At 43.6% G+C, this 21,022-nt stretch overlaps 1 protein-coding gene across 1 annotated transcript in view; it reads right to left on the reverse strand.

Moving 5' to 3' along the window:
• RSU1 (Ras suppressor protein 1) overlaps positions 1–21,022 on the reverse strand; it is a 101,087-nt gene that overhangs the window by 53,545 nt on the left and 26,520 nt on the right. The window contains exons 4-7 of the mRNA XM_084858992.1: positions 16,224–16,344; positions 12,971–13,089; positions 11,392–11,474; positions 10,920–11,034 (exon numbers count right to left, since the gene is read on the reverse strand). Of these exons, the coding sequence (XP_084715118.1) occupies positions 10,920–11,034; positions 11,392–11,474; positions 12,971–13,089; positions 16,224–16,344 (438 nt within the window). The remainder of the gene's footprint in view (positions 1–10,919; positions 11,035–11,391; positions 11,475–12,970; positions 13,090–16,223; positions 16,345–21,022) is intronic.

Below are 21,022 nucleotides of genomic sequence, written 5' to 3' on the forward strand. Positions count from 1 at the left end.
TGAATGCTCATTGGAAGGACAGATACTGAAGCTGAAGCGCAAATATTTTGGCCACCTAATGCGAAGAGAAAACTCTCTGGAAAAGACCCTGATGCTGGGAAAGATTGAAGGCAAAAGGAGAAGGGGACGGCAGAGGATGAGATGGCTAGATAGTATCACCGATGCAATGAATATGAACTTGAGCACACTCCGGGAGAGAGCGGAGGACGGGAAGGCCTGGCGTGCTATGGTCCATGGGGTCACGAAGAATCGGACACGACTGAACGACTGAACAACAACAACAAGACCTGGGCCAAAGGGAGGACCTTAGAATTTCCCCAAGCACCTGGCCAGCAAGAATCAGCATGTGACAGAATTCATAATTCTTTTTGGGGACCTTTGTAAAAAAAAGGATCTTCCAGTACGGAAAGCCGCCCCGTCCCAGATCCATAACAGTGATCCTAAACATATTTGAAAATAAGCCCCACTGAGTTCAGATCAACTTATTCCTTAGTAAGCCTGAACAGCGCTTGCAGTCCAATTCTGTTTTGTTAACTGAGATATACATTCACCTAAGCTGAGCTTACTTCCAAGTAAGTGTGCATAGAACGGCAGCCTTAGTTCTTTGGCCTTCCCTGTCCACACCCAAACCAAACAGATTAGCAAACCATACTTGAACCAAGATAGGACATGAAAAATATTTCCACTTCTTAGACACTAGGACCAAATTCTTAAAAGAGTTTTTTCATGGCTAGAGAAATATTTCAAGTTCTTGAACATCAACATTTCATTTTTAGGTTCTAAGATAATAGGGTATTTAGTATTTCCTGGCCTTGAACCAAAAAAGGCAAAGGGATGTAGATAACAGATGTGTGCAACAGTACATCAAGAAATCTCTACTTTGCTAGCTAGAAATACACAAAGTCAGGGATACCCAAGATCCTAAGACTGAGCCAGATATCTCATTCTTGGGGATTGAGGCAGGATTCTGTAGGAAGTGCAGGGATCTTGGATCAAGCCTTAGACCAAGAGAAGAGGGCTAAACAGCAGCTGGCTTTCCTTCTCCACAGACCTAGGCACCAGGGCAGGTATCAAGGGTAGGTATGATTGGACACCTGACAAGAGTCCAGTGCCAAACAGTAGCCTACTAACCAGACCCCTGGAGTTGCTCCTCCTTTTCACTAATGCAACCTTCTTGTTCACCTGCCTTTCACTCCAGCCCGGAGCAGCAGATGCCACTGCCTCCTTGCTCACTGGCTCTCTGACTGTCAAGTAAGCAAGCGGTAGCAATGCGGAGAGAGAGGATAAAGAGCAACAGCAGTTGATGACAATGGTAATGAGAAGGTAGGCTCACTGAGGGAGGGGATCCATTCAGGGCATCTTGCCCAAAGACCCTCAAAAACCTGGAGGTGGCCTTGCTAGGCACCCACACATGCAGAAATTGGTGTTGTATGCCCTCAAAGTCTTCGTGGAGGTCATGGGAATAAGGCTGCATGGGAACACTTAATACTCTTCCTGAAATTACCCAAGCGTTTAAACGTTTGTCCCAACAACTTAAAATACTCTGGAGCCCAGCTGCCACTAGTCTTTAAAAGCTGTTTCCCAGATAACTCCTATTTCCTCCGCTCCACAAAGTCATGCGACTGCCATATTTCATAAGATGAGAGAAACTTCTGCCTCCATCAACTAGCAACAGGTCCAGCATGCCTCCAATTATCATTTTCTACAATTGGCAGAGACATGTCTCCATAGTCATTGAGAGCCAGTGTGGTGTAGTGGCTAGAGTGTTGGACTGGGAGTCGGGAGATCCAGGTCCTAGTCCCCATTCGGCCATGAAAGCTCATGGTGACTCTGGGCCAGTCACAGACTCTCAGCCAAACCTACCTCACAGGGTTGTTGTTGAGAGGATAAAATGGAGGAGGAGGATTATGTACACTGCCTTGGGCTCCTTAAGGAGGAAAAAAGGCGGGATATAAATGTAATAAATAAATAAATAGAATAAATACATATGAAATATGAAAACAGAATGGCTGTTAAACAATAACATTAGTGGGCAGTATCCTATACTGCTGCTATGCTCCCACTGTTTCTTTTGCATCAGTTGGAGTGGCCATTAGCGCAGCGTGGATTTTGGGGTTCTCAAAGTAAGCCCGGAAATGCTCGTTTACAGATCAGGACAGGTCAGCAGAGCTCCCGTCTGCAAGATTGTTTAGAATTGGACAACACGGTATTGGTACTGATGCTGGATCTGGATCTGTTAAATAAAGTTAATGTAAACCGAGATATTCCAAATGCATTTAAAAAAACTGTGTACACAGCCTTGGATTGTATACATTGCCTTGGGTTCCTTAGGAGAAAAAAAGTTGGGATATAAATGTAATAATAAATAAAATTAGTAGTCATGAGAATGGGCCAATAGGCTCCTGCTGATCTGTTCTCCTCAACCCATTTGCCCAGCCCTGGCCTTGCCTCCAGGATCACCCACGTACATCTTCAATATGGCTAGGGAACATTCATGGCCATGAAGCAGGCAGATGACTTGACCGTATCTCCCTGACAAAAAACCCTGCTTTCCCCCCACCCTGCCAAACACTTCCCACCCAGCCCACCTTGTTTACACCGTATCCTACTTTTATCTCCGTTCTTCAGCCCCATGGATGGTTTACCACAGGGACCCATTCCTTCACATGACTGCTACCATTCACTTCACCTCTGAGGCTCCCTCAGTGACGGTATGTAATTATTATTTAAGTCAGGGGCGCAGAACTTCAGGCATGAGTCCCAATCTGCCCCACCTGTGGTCTCTGGATGGCCATGCCCCTTCCCCTGGCTCCACCTGCTTCCCCCCCCAACCACTGATGGTTTGGTGGTTTCCCAGCTTTTGTGCAGTTTTTTGCCTAAGCTAATGGACTGAAATGCCTCTCCTATGGTGGTAAGAGCTTTAAGCGAAAAATATGCTAGTATATTTGGCCTCACCCCTTTTGCCTTGAGTCCTGCCCACTGCTGGAATATGGCCACCGAGAGCTTCTCCAAAATGGCATGCAGCCCTTGGGTTGAAAGAGGTTCTTGCACTCCTGATTTACATAGTGCTATCACTGTACATTATTATCAGGTTATTGTATTTAGAGTCACAGGAGTGGGAAGACCCCACAAGGGCGATTTCCTGTTGTTTTTCTGGTGCACATGCATATTCCTCAGTGTTTTCTTGGATATCCCAGGAGCTACCTAGAGTCTCAAAAGAAGAGCCTATTGTGTCTATTACCATGTAAGACAAAAAAGATAGCTCCCTATATATTTTTTTAAAATACCTGTTACAGACTGCTGCAGTAAAGGCAAAGGAATTTTAAGAAATCTGTCCAATCAAGCTTCAAGCTTTTCAAATGCCAGTCTGAAGTATTGCTTCTACGAACTTCAGAATCCCCCCCCCCCACACACACACACACAATTACTGTGAATCTGAATAGGGCTGAAATGATCAAGGTTCTACTGGGCTGTGCCATAGGAGAGGCATTGGACAGGGAACGTAAGGGGTGGGAGCAAGAGACAAAGGCTGGGCCACTGAGAGATGTCGGAGCAGCCTCACATGGGAGTCAGCAACTTAGAGCAGCACAGGAAGTCAAGGACATTTTATGAGCCTGTATGCAATAGCTGAGCAGCAACGCAGGAACTGGCCAGTTCAAAGGATGCGCTTCTTGCAGTTGCTTCACTTCAGCAATCTGGGTCAGTCTGGCCTCAGTTTGTATTATTCTCCTTGCTCTGTACAACATTTAATCCTTAACTCAGCCTGCCATGGGAAAAAAGGGGTTAGCCTAATTAGAGAAAAGTTGGATCATTTATACTTGCACGAGAAGAGAAAGATGGATGCTCGTCTCATAATAGGCCTATGAAGCAGTTGCCCATATGCCAGCAATGCTCTTCTGTTGACTGCCTGGAGGCCTGGTTCTTCTCTGAAGTAATAACATGCAGGAAGCATTTCACCCCTCTGTCAGTCAGGCAGCCATTGCCCCGAGTGCCTTACGCTTGAGTGCATCTAGTTTGGAGGCTCACACCTATCTCCTTTATTAGAGAGGCCTCAGCGGCGCTCCTGTTCTAACAAGGATCAGGCAGGAGGATTAAGTAGTGTGACAAAGAGGACCTAATAAGCGAGAGGCTGCAGTGTCTAAATCTGTGCTGGTTAGTTCAACCACAGATTCTCACTGTTCCGCATGCAGTTTGAAAGGCAGAGGCCGCTGGGGAAGCATGCCGGCACTGTGATTAGCAGTAACCCCCTGACCAATGCCGCTATGAAGATCATATTTCACTCAGAGGCTTATTCTGCAACTGCAAATTGGATTTCCCATTTTATTACCTGCAAACAGAACCGGACACTTGTCTCTAAAACCACTGACACGGTAAGCACTCGCTTATGCTTATAATTCTGGAAGCACTGCCATAGGGAGAAGGAAAAGATCCGTCTGCTGAAGCTCGTACAACCAGCAAGATGTATTGTGTTCCTCATTGCACAAAGTGTAACAGTATTCATATCGTAAAATCTTACTGAGAGAATGCCGAGCAGAGCACTCCTGGCACTGGCTGAGCAGTTTACTGACCGTACTAAATCACACACAGGTTCAGCTTTCCCTATTTCACATCTCAAGCACAGTACTTCCAACGTAGCTACCAAATACCATGGAAATCATTGAAATAGGACACACTTGAAAAGGAACGTTCAGTGTATTTTGAGGTTTGGAACCAGAGTGTGTTGCTCTGGGGTGGAACAGGGTGAAGGGTAAAGATGGATGGTGGTGTTGCTATTACGTAGGATGAGACACTACCAGGAAAAGGCAGCAAAATGCCAGTTATTTAATCATATCATTTTAAACACGGGGACAAGGGGCATTATTTAGATTTTCTGCCACATCAAAATATATTGAAACAGTCTCTAGAAGAGGAAATGGGAAAGGGCGTGGTGGTATTTATGAAAGAAAATATGCATTTTTTCAAGGTATGGAAGAGCTCACAGATCCAAACTCAAACAAACCCTATGCCCTTGTTAGAATGATGGCGGTATTGCATGATACCAGTGGATAATGCCTTCTGTAGAGATGGTGGATGCTGGAGGAAAATTCTGAGAGTGCCTTGGACTGCAAGAAGATCAAACCAGTCCATACTCCAGGAAATAAAGCCAGACTGCTCACTTGAGGGAATGATATTAAAGGCAAAACTGAAGTACTTTGGCCACATCATGAGAAGACAGGATACCCTGGAGAAGATGCTGATGCTAGGGAAAGTGGAAGGCAAAAGGAAGAGGGGCCGACCAAGGACAAGATGGATGGATGATATTCTGGAGGTGACGGACTCGACCTTGGGGGAGCTGGGGGTGGCGACGGCCAACAGGAAGCTCTGGTGTGGGCTGGTCCATGAAGTCACGAAGAGTCGGAAGCGACTGACTGAATAAACAACAACAACAGAGATGGTGGGTCTGTGTGAACACTCTGATAACATCTTAACTGGCCTCCTTTGTTCCCCACACAAAATGCAAGCGTGACTGCAGCCATCTGAAATGCTTGCTGTGGGCAAATATTGCTAATGTGCCCATTACTGCAAGCTCTTCAGAGTTGAGAGGGGTATGGAAAAACTGCTGTTTGTGCTTGTGGCAAGCATTAAGATGACCCTGGCTGGAGGGGGAGGAGGAGAAAGGAAAAGCAGCTGATCTCATGCAGAATAATCTTATGACTTGGCCACAACTTAGTAAGATGAGGCTTGATGATGAATGTTCCTGAACCAAGACAACTGCTCTAGCATTTTATTCCACCGCCCCCCCACCCCCGCCTCTTAAAACATATGCCATTAAGTACTTTTCTGAGCAAATGTTTTCATCGCTGGATCTCAAAAGCTGAGTAAATGGAGAGCTTCATTTACCAACAGTCATCTCCAAAATGACTTCAGATCAATGTAGAAAAACTTAATTTGAAAACCTAGAGAAAAACTGTTCTGAAAAATGTTCATGCTAACATTAGCTAGTTAACGCTGGATGTAAAAGAGTAAGATGCAAAGGTCAGTAATGTGTTAAAACTGACATTCTGCAAAATTCAAATCTGCACCTGGCACTAGCTGGAAATGGATGACTATGCAATGGCCTTCTGATTCACAAGAAAAAATTAACCTCCTATTTTACTTCAACAAAGATTTATACTATTTGAAACATATGTTTAAGCAATTAAAATGGTAGCACTGTCTAAGTAAAAGTAGAAAAAGGCAAGCTATTTCTATGCCATCTCAACATTTCTGTCCTTCTTTCCTTAGTGGTAAGGATAAAATAAATGGAGACTTGACTGGTCCCTTGAACTGGGCCCTGTTCTGTTCACTCAACCTTTACCCATGTCCTCTCCTCCCAACTGTCCGTATTCCATTCTGTTCTACTGTTCTTAACAAGATCCTCACACATTATCATAATTTCTCTTAGAGATTATAGTAAGGCTGAAGTTCAAGTGCCTTCTCCTATTTTAGTTCAGAGGACACGCTCTCTTCCTGACACAGTGAGGAAATAAATTAATTTTATTTTCTTATTTGGCTATCAATACCTCTGGATCCTATTTTATTAAAGGCTAAGCAAGGGATAAACCACTGAACAGAACGTGCAGTTAGGTTATATGTAAAAACAGGCCTGCCACGATTTTCTTCAGCTTTACTTTATGCTTTAAGGCTTACATTTTTATTACTTTGACACCACGTGCTTTGCTTCCCAAAGAGAAAGACAACATAGCCTCAATTAGGACAGAATCCTGATGTCCTCATACGCAAGTCACTCTGAAGAGAAGCAGGAACTGCACAAGGACATGGAGTATCCAGCACACCTCCTTCTCAAGCCCAACTGAAGTGACAACTTTCCAGTGAATTGTGCTCTGTGTGTGTGAAAACAAAGAAGAAACAAACCATGGCTGCTTCTGTGAGAGCAAAAACACTGAAGGAATGAACCCATTTTCAAGTATTGTCCACTGGGCTGAATGGAATCATAGAACAGTAGGATTGGAAGGGGCCTGTAAGACCATCAAGGTCAACCCCCTACTCAGTGCAGGAATCCAAGTCACAGCATCCCTGACAGATGGCTGTCCAGCCTCGCCTTGAATGCCTCCAGGGTGGGAGAGCCCATGACCTCCCTAGGTAATGGGCTCCATTGTCATATTGCTCTAACAGTCAGGATTTTTCTTCCTGATGTTCAGCTGGAATCCGGCTTCCTGTAACTTGAGCCCATTATTCCGTGTCCTGCACTCTGGGATGATCGAGAAGAGATCCTAGCCATCCTCTCTGTGACAACCAAGGGCGTCGTTAGGGAGCGCACCTAGGCACGGGCCCTGGATCTTTTCGAGCTGTCCTAATGGCCATTTTTTTACATTTTCCCATTGACTTGCATTGGAAAACAAAAATGGCCATAACTTGTTTACTTTGTATGATAAATACATAGCCCCCATGGAGCTGATTGAATATTCCACATTTCAGGCAGTTATGTCCAGTGGCTCTTATGCTAGTCACAGGTAAAATTTGCTATTTTCAAGAAAATGTGTCAAAGCAAAGAGCTATAATTTTTTTTATGCTTCCACATATGTGCATGGAATTTGGGGACCTGGCAGCCCCCATGGAGCTGATTGAACCTGCCCAATTTCAGGCAGTTAGGCCTAGTGCCTTTTGTGCTAGTCACAGGTAAAGTTTGCTATTTTCAAGAAAATGTGTCAAAGCAAAGAGCTATATTTTTTTGTGTGCTTCCACATACTTGCATAGAATTTGGGGACCTGGCAGCCACTATAAAAATGACAACATTTCAAGTACCTGAAGAGATACTATCATATCTCCCCTCAGTCTTCCCTTCTCAAGGCTAAACATGCCCAGTTCTTTCAATCTCTCATCATAGGGCTTTGTTTCCAGTCCCCTGATCATCTTCGTTGCCCTCCTATGAACCACTCCTAAGCCACACTCGGCTGGCATAGTGCTATACTGCTCTGGGAGGAAGGGGAAGGCAGATTGCTGTTGTGATGATGGTAATTAGATTTCTTAGGGTGCAACCCTATCAGATAACCATCAGCCTCCAAACTTAGACGCTGACTGGCATCCTATGCAGAGCAGGAACAGCGCGGAGGCCTCCATGCTCCTCCCACTCTGCATTTTTGCTAGACAGGATTTTTTGCCCATCTAGCTGGGGCTCTGTGGAGCGGGAGGGAAGGAGGCTGGGGAGACCAGAGGATTCTTCATAATCTGGCTTCCCCAGTCCCCTCCCCACCCACAGAGCCGCCCGCCTTCCCTCCTCAGCCAGCATGGTTCTGTCTATGCCAGCTGTGAGGGGGAGAAGGCAGGGAGCTCAGACTCCTGGGTCTAAGGTCAGAGCGCTGTCTCTGACATTGGATCCAGGAACTATCCTATGGCCTCCCCAAGATGCTGTCTTGGAGCATAGGATTGGTCTCTTAGATGCTTTTCTCAGAAGAGACTCAAGGCAACTTACAACAAAATAAAAATGTACAAAATTTAAAACAGCTAAAACAATTATTCACTAAAATACAACCACCCCATAAAAAGGAACATTATCCTGTAGTGAGCAGGGTTTTTTTTAGCAAGGCTATAGGTCTGTGCACTGAACTCCCTTTAATTGGCTGTACCACTGGACTGCCTCACATGTACGTGTGTGGGGCAAGAGTGTCTCTTCCCAGACTCCCCACCCCATGGGATCATGACCACGGTCTAAAACTGGAGCCTCTTAAATACTAAGCCTCTGATGTTCTACTCAGGCTACAGTTCTATAAGGAACCCCTTTACTTCTAGTCCATATGGCTGCGCCATGCAAAGGCCAGGAAAAAGAAGGGCTTGTGACACAGGCTCAGAGCCTGGAAGAATACGAAGTTCTCACCTTGATCCTGTCTTCTGTCTGCTCCTGTGTCTGTGTGGTTGAGGAGTCGCTCTGTGGAGTGGGATCTTTGAGTTCTAGTTTGGCTGACCCCACCCAAGCGTTATTTACACAACTGTTGCTAGCAGAGTACCTAAAAAGTAAGCTTTGCTTCGCAATGGCCACTGCAACATCCAACCTGTTGCAGGACTCAAAGTGCCATTTCCCAATGCACCACTGTTCCCAACTGGTGCTAGTGAGTTTGCCGAATCTTGGCTCGCAATATGAATTAGCTAGTAAACCCGCTCTTCCTTGTGAACACGGCCTTCTAATTTGCCAAAAGCTTCTTCCACTTATACAGGTACTGATATAATTATGTCGTTTGGACTGCTCTGATCAGTGTTTCTGGGAAACCATTTCTCACATGAACCCTTTTCATGGGGACCCAGTGGGTTCTCTATGCTTTCCTCCCTCGCACAGGGCTACGGGGCAGGCTGGGTGTTGTGACAAGAATGTAAGTCTGGTCCTCTCTGGTCCTAGCAGGCATCTACCAGGAGCAGAGCCTTTTCAATAGTGGTAACAATTTTATGGATGCCTTCCTCACAGAGGATTGCCAGACCCCCAACAGTTAATTAGTGATTAAAGCTGTTTGACATACCCACTTTATATGCACCTTACTTAGTTTCCAGACTCTAGGACAGCCTTCCTCTACCTGGTGCCCTCCAGATGTTTTGGACTACAACTCCCAGCATTCCTGACAATTGGCTATGGTGGCTGGGGCTGATGGGAGTTAACATCCAAATCATCTGGAGGGCACCAGGTTGGGAAAGGCTGCCCTAAGAATATGTCCTGATGTACTATAGACACTTGACTAATATAACACAATGTAATATAATATTGGAAGAGAATGAAGCATCCTTCCTCCTCCCCTCATGCCCTAGCGCCCTCCGCTTTGTTTGTTCTACTCCTATTCTTTCTTTTCTTGCTCTGAGGTTTTCATAAGTAATTTGTTATACATAAAAACAAAAAGGTACAATAATGATACAACTTACACTCACCATTAGTACTCAGATAATACTATTATCTTTGCACATCTGCAATATTTGTTAGTGAAACCTTTTCTCATTATTCTGTCACTGACTAAAGCTTTTCCAATGATTCTGCATCACTATCAAACCACTAATGAGCCTTTTGTTTAGGGCTACTACGCATATCACTGAAATATTTTAAATAGCATTACACATACAGGCAAACCAAACAATGCGCTTAAGAACATGCGCCACAGATCTTGCCAAGTGCATCCGGTGCATTGTTTTGGCTTCTTTATCCTATACAGGTTTCCTTCTCAAATGCTGCTCGAGTTGTTAAGTCATCAGAATATATACAACAGAACAAATTTTGTACGCTTTGGGACTTCATGTAACTGGTTGCAACTCTGTTGTTGCAGTGAATCATGATTTGTCTCTCACTGCAGCACATAACCTTTTAAATCCAGAAAAAAGACAACGCCTACTTTTTTTTTTTTTAATCTAGGTATGAGTGATTACCACCATCTCATAACTATATTTTGAGGAACAATGTCTAAGACAGACACCATAAGAACCCACCCATCACTCTAACATACAGCATTAACAGACAAGCATCCTGATGAGGAATGATCAGTTCTTACTATTAGTGCCTGCCTGATTCAGACAATACACGATAGAAAAGGATGTGCATAGATAGCAATTTCCTTTTGCCTCAAAGCCTAAGAATAACTCACCCACAAACACAAAACCATCTTTAGTTAGCCAAATATAGACCATCATGACAAATTAAATGGTTGAAGAAGCCAAATGGAAAAAATGCATGATCCAATACTGCAAGATATAATGCATTAAGTACAATATTAAATGCTACTATTACCAAATGTAGCACTAGCAAGCATCTTTGCCTCCCACTCCCAGCTCAGAAACATTCACTAAAGTTTTTGCCAATTTGCATTTAATAGAAAGTAGAAATAGAAGCAGCAACTATTTAATTGTTGTAAAGATATTGTGTGTTCCAACACTCTTTAGCTAGCCTTACCCCAACAATGAACAGATCTTACCTAGTTCAGGAGGCAACACAGTAAGACGATTCCCCTGGATATGAAGTTCTTTTAGCTGAGTGAGTTCACCGATTTCTTTGGGGAGTGATATCAGGTCATTATCCCTAAGGCTAAGCTTCAAAAACAGAGAGTGGGAGGGAGGGAGGGAGAGACAGAGACACAGAATTGTCAGAACAATTCTCAGTTGAAAGGAAGCAGGTCAAAACCTGTCATAAATAAGTATCTTACACAGCAGTCTAATAATACAGATCTCTTACTTTCTGCCACTTCATCCCACCCCTAAACATTCAATTCCTCCAATTTAGTTACAAGTGTCTGCTGATTAACAATAGGCAATACTAGGTGTAGAAGCGTATTCTTAAAAAAAAAACCAACCACCAAACCACTACTACTCGCAAATTGACTTGATTCTACTGTTACAAGGGCCGCAAAAGTGAATTGATTTTTCCAAGAATTTAGATAAATTACTTACTATCTGCAACTTTGTGAGCTTCCCAATATCTGGTGGCAGGATTTCAAAATCGTTGTCACTTAGATAGAGTGCACGCAGGGTGGCTGCAAATTAAACAGCAATATATAAACAGGGTGGCATACAACCCAACCATTTGAGGCCTGATCAATAAAAAAGTGTCAGGTTTGATTAATAACCCTGACTTGGTGAAAAGCCTTTGACATACCCAAGGCTCACAATAATAACAAGCAGGTCAAACTTAGATTTACTGGCTTATTGTACTGTTGGTCTGCTCAGGAAAACATCTGTATCCAAAAGGACTGACACAATTAACAATTCCTAGAACAGTAGACTCTGGCAGGAGGTGGCACACAGCTTCCATAGTAACCTGCCGGGACAGAAGCTATCACAGTTTATTACTTCTGATTCCTAGTCATTGTTCAAATTTGCATCCATAACCCTGCCCCCAAAGCTCTGGATAAGTTTATCCCTACGCTTCCATTATGTCTGGGCAGAGAACTGAGAAGCCATTTTAACACAGGATAGGATACAAACACATCAAAGATCTGTGTGTATTTTATGCAAATCTTCTCTGTTCGCTTAAAGCAGGGGTGTAGAAACTCAGGCTCAGTGGCCAAATCTAGCCCATCTGGAGCCACAATCTGGCCCCCTGGGGTTCTCTAGATGGTCCCATCCCTTTCCCCTGGTTCTATCCCGTTTCCCCTGACTGTTGATCGTTTGGTGGCTTCCTGGCTTCTGTGCAGTTTTTTCCCTGTTCTAAAAGATTGAAATGCCTCTGCTAAGGCTCAGTGATTGGCAAGAAGAGCTTTAAGCTAAAATATGCTCACATTTTTAGCCCCATAGTTTGTGTTTGATCCTGCCCCTTCTGCTTTCAGTCTCGCCCACCACTGGAATGCAGGCCCCAAGAGTTTCTGCAAAATGTGATTCAGTCCTTGGGCTGAAAGAGGCGCAACACCCCTGCTCCAGAGCAACACGTCACAGGTATTGGGGTGGAAGTCAAAGGATGGCGTATTCATTTGCTACAAACACCTGGTGTCCTCCTCACCACCAGGCAGTAAGGAATTGTTGTTGCTTTTAAATGCCAGCCCAGCCAGTTCGGGAAGACACTGGTGGTGATGGGTCCTGCTAGGTCCTCTGCATTTGCCTGAGAATGCCTCATGCTGATGCTGGACCTGGTACTTCTAATTAAGAGGCATTCAAGTAAAGCAGACCATGGCTAGGTTGCTAGAATTCCTCACCCTCACCACATGGGGACCATCCTAACTCTCCCAGATGATACTGCATTTGCTGAAGCATTAGCTCAGTATGAAACTGAATATAATGCAAGAAATACAACCATGGAAGCAGCTCATACAACGCTCCTAGCCATCCACTTACTCCTACTAATATCAGGTGACTGTAGATCAAAAGATACAGATTGCCGACCTATGCAAAAATATTCCAGGCGGCTCATAGAAGGAGACATATATCTGAAACATTCTTTTTAGAGTTCAGTCACTCTCAAATAAATTTCACCTGCAGAAAGCAAAGCAACGTTTCAAGATGATTTAAAGTATTTTCAAAAAAATAAGTTTCTTACTTAGATAGAAGAAGTTTCCGGGAAGGGAATTTTCATTTAAGTTATTGTAAGTCAAGTCAAGAACCTCCAGAGCTGGTAAGGAGCCAAATCCTCGTGGCAAGGAGTTGAGTCTGTTCATCCTAACAATGAGGGAAGACTGTAAGATGGCATTGTTTGGGATTAAAAAGTAGGCAAGGCTTTTGATATAGCATGCATAGCTTGTATCTCTCCATTTTACAGTGTGTGTGCGCGTGCGTGCGTGCGTGCGTATGTATATATATATATATATATATATATATATATATTCATAGCATAGTAGGGATAGAAGGGGCCCAGAAGACTATCAAGTCAATGCAGGTATACAAGTCAAAGCATCCCTGACAGGTGGCTGTCCAGCCTCATCTTGAATGCCTCCAGTGTGGGAGAGCCCACCACCTCCCTAGGTAATAGGTTCCATTGTCGTATTGCTCTAACAGTCAGGAAGTTTTTCCTGATGTTCAGCCGGAATCTGGCTTCCTGTAACTTGAGCCCATTATTCCGTGGCCTGCACTCTGGGATGATCGAGAAGAGATCCTGGCCTTCTTCTGTGTGACAACCTTTCAAGTACTTGAAGAGCCCCTCAGTCTTCTCTTCTCAAGGCTCAATATGCCCAGTTCTTTCAGCCTTTCCACATAAGGCTTTGTCTCCAGTCCCCTGATCATCTTCATTTCCCTCCTCTGAATCCTCTCCAGTTTGTCTGCATCCTTCTTAAAGTATATATATGTACACACACACACACACACAGAGTGAGCTTAGGATGCCACAAGCCAAGCCAACAATAAAAAGCAATAAAATGCAAAAATACCAACAATACAAAGAAAGCAGAAACAGACACATAAAAATTAAGAACAGTAAAGAGCTGCATTCTTAGAAAAACAAAAACTAAGTCATTCAGCCAGTAATCATATCAACATAAACTCAATTCTTAAATAATGATGGGTGTTTGTTTGTATTTCATACAAGTCAACCCTAGTTCTGTAACTGGGAAACACACAGACACCAATGGTGCATTCCCACTCCCTGCATGTGAATAATGGTCTTCTGGGTCCTTTATTATGTGCATTATAGGAAACACTGCAGGGGGCTAAGTCAAGATGATAAGTTGGTGGTAGCTGTGAGGCTAATTTTGCTCGAAGGTGAAAATGGGCAGACTTTGGATCCTAGCCATAATAAGATGCCCTGAGCCTTTCGGATAGGATGAGAAATACATTCAGGACAGGAATGATGGACAAAGAGGATGTTTGGCCACTCAGCATTTTGAGTAGTCAAGCAGATAAACTTCATTGCCTCATCTCTTCACTTGCTGAGAATATGAGACGCACCTGTAGTCCAGCCTATTGCAGTTATGGAGGGGAAATATATTTTAACATCTAAGTGAAACCACTGAGCAGGGTCATCCAGAGTTTTGGAGTGCATTGTCATCAGTATGCTGATGACATGCAGCTCTATTTCTCCTTTTCATCCTCACCAGGTGAGGCTATGGATGTGCTATGTCTGGCTGTGACAATGGACTGGATGAGGGCTAAGAAAATGCAGCTCAATCCAGACAAGACTGAGATGCTGTTAGTGGGTGGTTCTTCTGACTGGATGGTATTCAACCTGTTCTGGATGGGGCTGCACTTCCCTTGAAGGAGCAGGTTTGTAGCTTGGGGGTCCTCCTGGAGCTATCTCTGTCACTTGAGGCTCAGGTGGCCTCGGTGGCATGGAGTGCCTTGTGACAGCTTCAGCTGGTGGCCCAGCTACACCCTTATCTGGATAACCTGGTTTCAGTAATCTGTCCTCTGGTAATCTCCAAATTAGATTACTGCAATGCTTCTACAGGGGCTGCCTTTGAAGACTGTTCAGAAACTGCAGTTTGTGCAAAATGTGGCAGCCAGAGAACTGGGACCAGAAGGTCTGAATGCATAAGACTAATTCTGGCCCTCTTGCATTGGCTGCCTGTACGTTTCCAAGCCTGATACGAGGTGTTGGTTTTAAACTATAAAGCTTTACACAGCTCGGGACCGCAATACCTGATGGAATGCCTCACCTGACCTGAACATACCTGGACACTACAATCAACATCTGAGGCCTTCTTCTGAGTGCCACCTCCAAGGGAGGCTCAGAAGGTGGCAACAAGGAAGAGGGCCTTCTCAGTGGTGGTCCCCTGACTTTGGAATGAACTCTCCACTGAGGCCTGCCTGGCACCAACACTGCCATCTTTTCGGCACCAGGTAAAGACTGCCCACTACTCCTAGGCATTTAAACGCATATGCTGGGGCATCTATATCTACTGTTTTGAACAGGTCTGTTAGGAAAAATATTGTTTACTAAATTGTTTTTGCTGTTTATATTGTTCTAATTTTTATGTGTTAAAAATGCTGTATTTTTTTGTAATGCTGGTGTATTTTTTTTATGAATTGCTGTAAACCTCCCAGAGAGCTTCAGCTATGGGGCAGTACAGAAATGAAAATAATAATAATAATAATAATAATGCAATAAATCACACTGATATTCAAGCAAATATATGCAAAGCTTCTAGTCTTCCTATAAAGCTGTCTTGAGTGCTATTTTTTTTTTTTGCAGAAAGGTAGGATATAAATAAATAAAATACAATAAAATAGTCAAATCTGCAATGGCTGTAAATGCAGAAAAGGCAAGCACAGTGGTACTTATTACATTGCTATGTCATGAAGAATATTTACACGAAAATGAATGGAAAGCAGGTAACATTGTGCCATTCTCTGTTTGCATGTCATAATACTGCTTTTCAAGTCTACAGGGGAAAGGGGAAAACCCACAAATACATAATATCAGTCTATTGCCATTTCTTATGGAAGGCAAAAGGAAGCGGGGCTGACGAAGGGCAAGATGGATGGATGATATTCTGGAGGTGACGGACTCGACCTTGGGGGAGCCGGGGGTGGCGACGGCCGACAGGAAGCTCTGGCATGGGCTGGTCCATGAAGTCACAAAGAGTCGGAAGCGACTGAATGCATAAACAACAACATTGCCATTTCTGGAAGCGATAGCAAATGTGTAGTGTTAAGATAGATAAGAGGCTTCTTTTTCCGGGATGGCACAAAAGGCTTTGCCACTCCAGAGAAACAGTTTTTCCATTTCTGAACGTATTTCAGGCCAGGAGTTGGAAGATGTAAGTACTCTTTTTAAGAACAAGAACCTTATAGCGAAGGATTTTTTCCAGGACTGCATCCTGTACAGAGGGTCTAAGCAACTGTCCAGAACTGTTACGTACCCAAGGTTCAAGTGTTTCAGCTTCGGCAGGCTGCTAATTTGAGTTGGCAGCTCTTCGATCTGATTGTTGAAAAAGTTGAGTACTTCTAAATTCCTTAGTTCTGCAACATTTGGAGTCACAGCTGCAAAAGGGAAAGATAAGCCCCCTTAAAACAAGTTAGGACACACAAAACAGATCATCCTAATTTCTATGGACCAGAAGTATTTTCTAAAAAGGAGTAGACAAATTCACAGAAGGGAAGTATAAGCACTGGATGTTATAGATATGTTACCTAGTATACCTCTGATTGCCACATACAGGTAATGGCTACTGCTGCTACCAGCTTGCCTTCCCAACTTGCCAGCCACTGTGTAAGTTGACTACTAGACTTGACAGAAAGTTGTTTTCATCTAGAAAGTCAATTCTTACGTTTTTCTATAACAAAGCATGCTTACATTGGCAGATCAAGATAGAACCTTGGAAAGACAATTCTTATGTTTCTGTCTAACTAAGGACACAATCCTATGCATGTTTAGACAGGAAAAAAAAAGCCTACAACTCCCAGCATTCCCCAGCCACAATGCTGGTAGTTGTAGGAGGTTTTTCTGTCTAAACATGCACAGAATTGTACCTTACACATGCTTGCAGCTGCACTCTGGTAGAAAGACTGATAGAGAGTAATCGAGGTGGGTTATTAAAGAAGAGACTGGCAGTAGTGATTGGGGAAATGACAACTGCTCAGTACACTGAAACCCCATGTTCCTGACCCCTACCAGCCCCAGCCATTCACACTCTGGACATTACATGGCAAACGTGCTTGCTGCAGTTCCATTAGTGTTTTTAAACGTGTGTCCCAGAAACCAATAACACATGCTGGGAAGGCCTGGCGGGCTGTGGGTCCCTGGTGCATGTAGCACGTACCTTTAGGAATATGTATCTGTTGCACATACTTTACAGCAGCCATTCCATCAGGCTGCAGAGCAGAGGGGGAGAAGCAGGGCTATTCCATCAGCTCTGTTGAGAGCCCAGCTGCCTTTAGCTTTTCCTCAGCTGTCACCTAGCAGCAGCTACTTGCTCCAATTAGGCTACGTGAACAGTTGCCATCCTGACCGGTTGTTATAATAATTGTAACTGTAAGAACTGGTGCCTGTGCTTGTTATATTTCTCCTCCCTCCTTCTCCCTTTTTCCTTTTGTGCCCTGTCTTTGATATCGTAAGCCTGACAGGATGGAGTGTCTTTTCTAGCAGGAAACACAATTATCATATAAAGTGTCTATTCCAAACGGCATCCCATTTGGACTGCTGTTTAAATAATGTAATATCTGCGTAGGCGTTCATTTAAAATTCAACTAAATCACAACAATTCAGACTCAACTTTAAGTAATGAACTGTTTAACTCAGGTCAGTTTTTGATTCACAAGAAGGAAGTGTTGTGATCAATGCGCGCGTGCGCCCACACACACGGTTATATCAGATTAGCAACAGATCAATGTGTGGCTATTATGTGGAAATATGAAAGCAGCTTAGCTGCATGGTATGAATACTACTATGCAGATAAAGATTAAGAATCTGTATGGCTATAATTTTCTCTTTCAGTTATTAAAGCAAAATGTAAGCAAACAAAAACTATTTATGTGTTGGGTGGCGAAATCACGTCCATTCAAGCTTTCTGTTGCATTGTCACCTCAGGACTCAACCCATAAACCAGTTAAAACTGAATTCCTAACATTTATGTCCAGTTTGTCATGCTGAAATCTATAGAAATAACCAGTTTGCATCCTTGCATTTCAGTTAAGCTGGGTTATAGATCAGGTGATCTAACAGCGATGTAGGTAGTAGATTAAGCAATTACATATTTAATGATGCAGCAATACACATACACACACTTGAATAATTTGTGAAATGTATTTGGGGGAAAATACCTGGATAGGATAAGAGTTGATCTGCCCACCTCCTTCAACTAAATGAAAGGAATATTTACAATAGCGCATGAGTCTTCCATTTGCTAGAACATTATCATCATTATACTGTTCAATACTCAGGTCTTTTCTAAATATCCTCCAGAGCTCTACATAAAGGCCAGGATCCTCCACCACCCCTTTAGCAAAAATCACACCCGCAAACACCTGGGTAAAGACTCTGAATTTCTTTCCAGCAGTAGCCCCTGTGCCTTGTGAGGTACCGTTCCAGATGTCCCCACTTTATAGGTGGAAGAGGGGAGAAGAAAAAATACCTACAGTATTTTGGTCCTGACCCAGATCAGGGAAGTTTTAATTCAGAGGTGTCCAACCTTAGGCCTGCAGGCCAAATCTGGTCCTGCAAGGTTCCTCTGAAGGCCACGCCTCCTTCCCCTTGAGTCAGCTTTTTCCTGAAACCATTTGGTGGTTTCTCTACTTTTGCACATTTTTCCATCATTCTAAATGCTTCTCCCAATGCTTAATTACTGGCGGGAAGAGCCTTAAGGTAAAACATGCTGGTATTTTCGGCCCCACCAGTGAAGGCTGGTGGATCCGATATCAGTGGGAAAGTGAATCCACCCTGAGTTTCCGTCAAAACTAGTCAGAACTCTAAAGGAGCTATCTAAGGTGCTTTAGAGTTCTGATTGGTTCTGAGTGAAACCCAGAGCGGATTCTCTGCCCCACTGACATTGGAGCCACCAGCCTCCACCTCTTTTGCCCCACCACCTCTTGCCTTTGGTCCTGCCACAACTGGAATATGGTTCCTGAGAGCTTCTCCAAAATTGGATACAGCCCTGATACCCCTGTTTAATGGGATGACTACTCTTAGTGTACTTTGAAGAAAATGTAACGCCACTTGCAACACAACACTGCAACCAGTCCATCCACATTTGGACACATCATAAATTATTACTGAATTTATTATCTATTTAGATTTGGCTTTTCTACTAAATGGGATCTTAAGTTGATTTGCATAATTAAATTCAATACAACAACACAGTTAGGGCATGGGTCCATGTGGATGCAAAGCTAGACCCTAAACTTCATATGTCACTTGATGTCACATCTTTGATTTGTTTTAATAGTAAATAGCTACTCTGTGTGTGCGTGCGTGTGGGATTTTAATAGGGAGTTTCTTTTAGCACTTTCCCCCCTTCGTTCCCAGCAAAAGTGGCCTCATTGGTACCAATGAGAGCTTCCTTCCCAGAGCTAATAGCCGCAGGGAGGTGATTTTCATCTGAATAGCATGGGGTGATGGGGTTAATCTTTCTCCTTATGCAACATGGTCCCAATTCCACACACACACACACACACACGTGCGCACGCCATAACAGCTATTAACTATAAAAAAATATCAAAATCACAACTAGTCACTTCAAGTTTAGCATCATGTCTACCAGTGGGAAGTATACCCTTTAACTCTCCTACTGAACATAGGGGACATAAGGAGTTAAAGGGGACATAAAATCTAATTTGGCTGGTTGATGACCTTGAAATATAGGTTAAAAACATAAAATATCTTGATACTAAGGGGATGGCTTAGGGGAGTTTAATTCTAGCCCTTCGGTTAATATTTCAGTAATAAGACACCTCACAGGTAAGTGATATGACACTGTTTTTAGGTACAGTCAAGGCCAAAAATATTGGAACAAGGATAACTGTTTTGGCAGTTGGCCTCTGTACACCACCACATTGAAGTTGAAAGGAAACACACCCAGATAGGAGCGAAGTCAGGACTTTCAGCTGTAATTCAAGGGGTTTGACAAAAGTGGGGCGCTAACCATTCAGGAAGTACAGCCAGTGGCATACACACACACCCATTGTTGGTGGCTCATAAGTAATGGAACAAACCAACATCATCTCAAACTTAAGGATTGCCTTTAATACCTGGATGAAAATCCTTTGCAGTCAATGACTGCCTGAAATCTGGAACCTATGGACATGATCAAATGCTGAGTTTCCTCTCTTGAGATGCTTTGCCAGGCCTTTACTGCAGCTGCCTTCAGCTGCTGCTTGTTTGTGGGTCTTTCTGCCTTCAGTCTTGTCTTCAGTAAGTGAAAAGCATGCTCGACTGGGTTGAGATCAGGTGACTGACTTGGCCATTGAAGAACATCCCACTTCTTTGCCTGGAGAATCTCTGAGGCTGATCTGAGCAGAAAGTATAGCCCTATACACTTCAGAATTCATCCTGCTGCTTTTATCAGCAGTCAGGTCATCAATAAACACCAGCAACCCAGTTCCATTGGCAACCATACATGCCCATGCCATAACACTGCCTCCACCATGTTTGACAGATGATGTGGTATGCTTTGGATCATGAGCTGTTCCTTTCCTTCTCCATACTTTTCTCTTCCCATCATTCTGGTACAAGTTAATCTTGGTTTCATCGGTCCAAAGAATCTTATTCCAGAACCGGGCAGGCTTTTTTAGGTGTTTGCTGGCAAAGGCTAATCTGGCCTGTCTGTTCTTGAGCGTTACCAGTGGTTTGCACCTTGTTGTGAAGCCTCTGTATTTACATTCATAAAGCTGTCTCTTGACTGCAGATGTTGACAACTGCATGTCTACCGCCACAAGAGCATTCTTGACCTGGCTAGATGTTGTGAAAGGGTTCCTCTTCACCATGAGCAGAATTCTGCGGTCATCCACTTTAGTTGTCTTCCGTGGTCTTCCAGGCCTTTTGCTGTTGCTGAGCTTGCCAGTTAATTCCTTCTTTTTCAGGATGTTCCAAACTGTTGTATTGGCCATTTCCCAATGAGAAATATCTCTCCCAATATTTTTGCTATGGGTTTATTTTGTTTCCTCAACCTAACGATGGCCTCCTTCACTCGCATGGACACCTCTTTGGACCTCATGTTGGGACTTC

Source organism: Heloderma suspectum, chromosome 5 (assembly GCF_057233095.1).
Source record: "Heloderma suspectum isolate Gila_16-S chromosome 5, 16-S_ref, whole genome shotgun sequence".
In the NCBI taxonomy this organism is placed as follows: Eukaryota; Metazoa; Chordata; class Lepidosauria; order Squamata; family Helodermatidae; genus Heloderma; species Heloderma suspectum.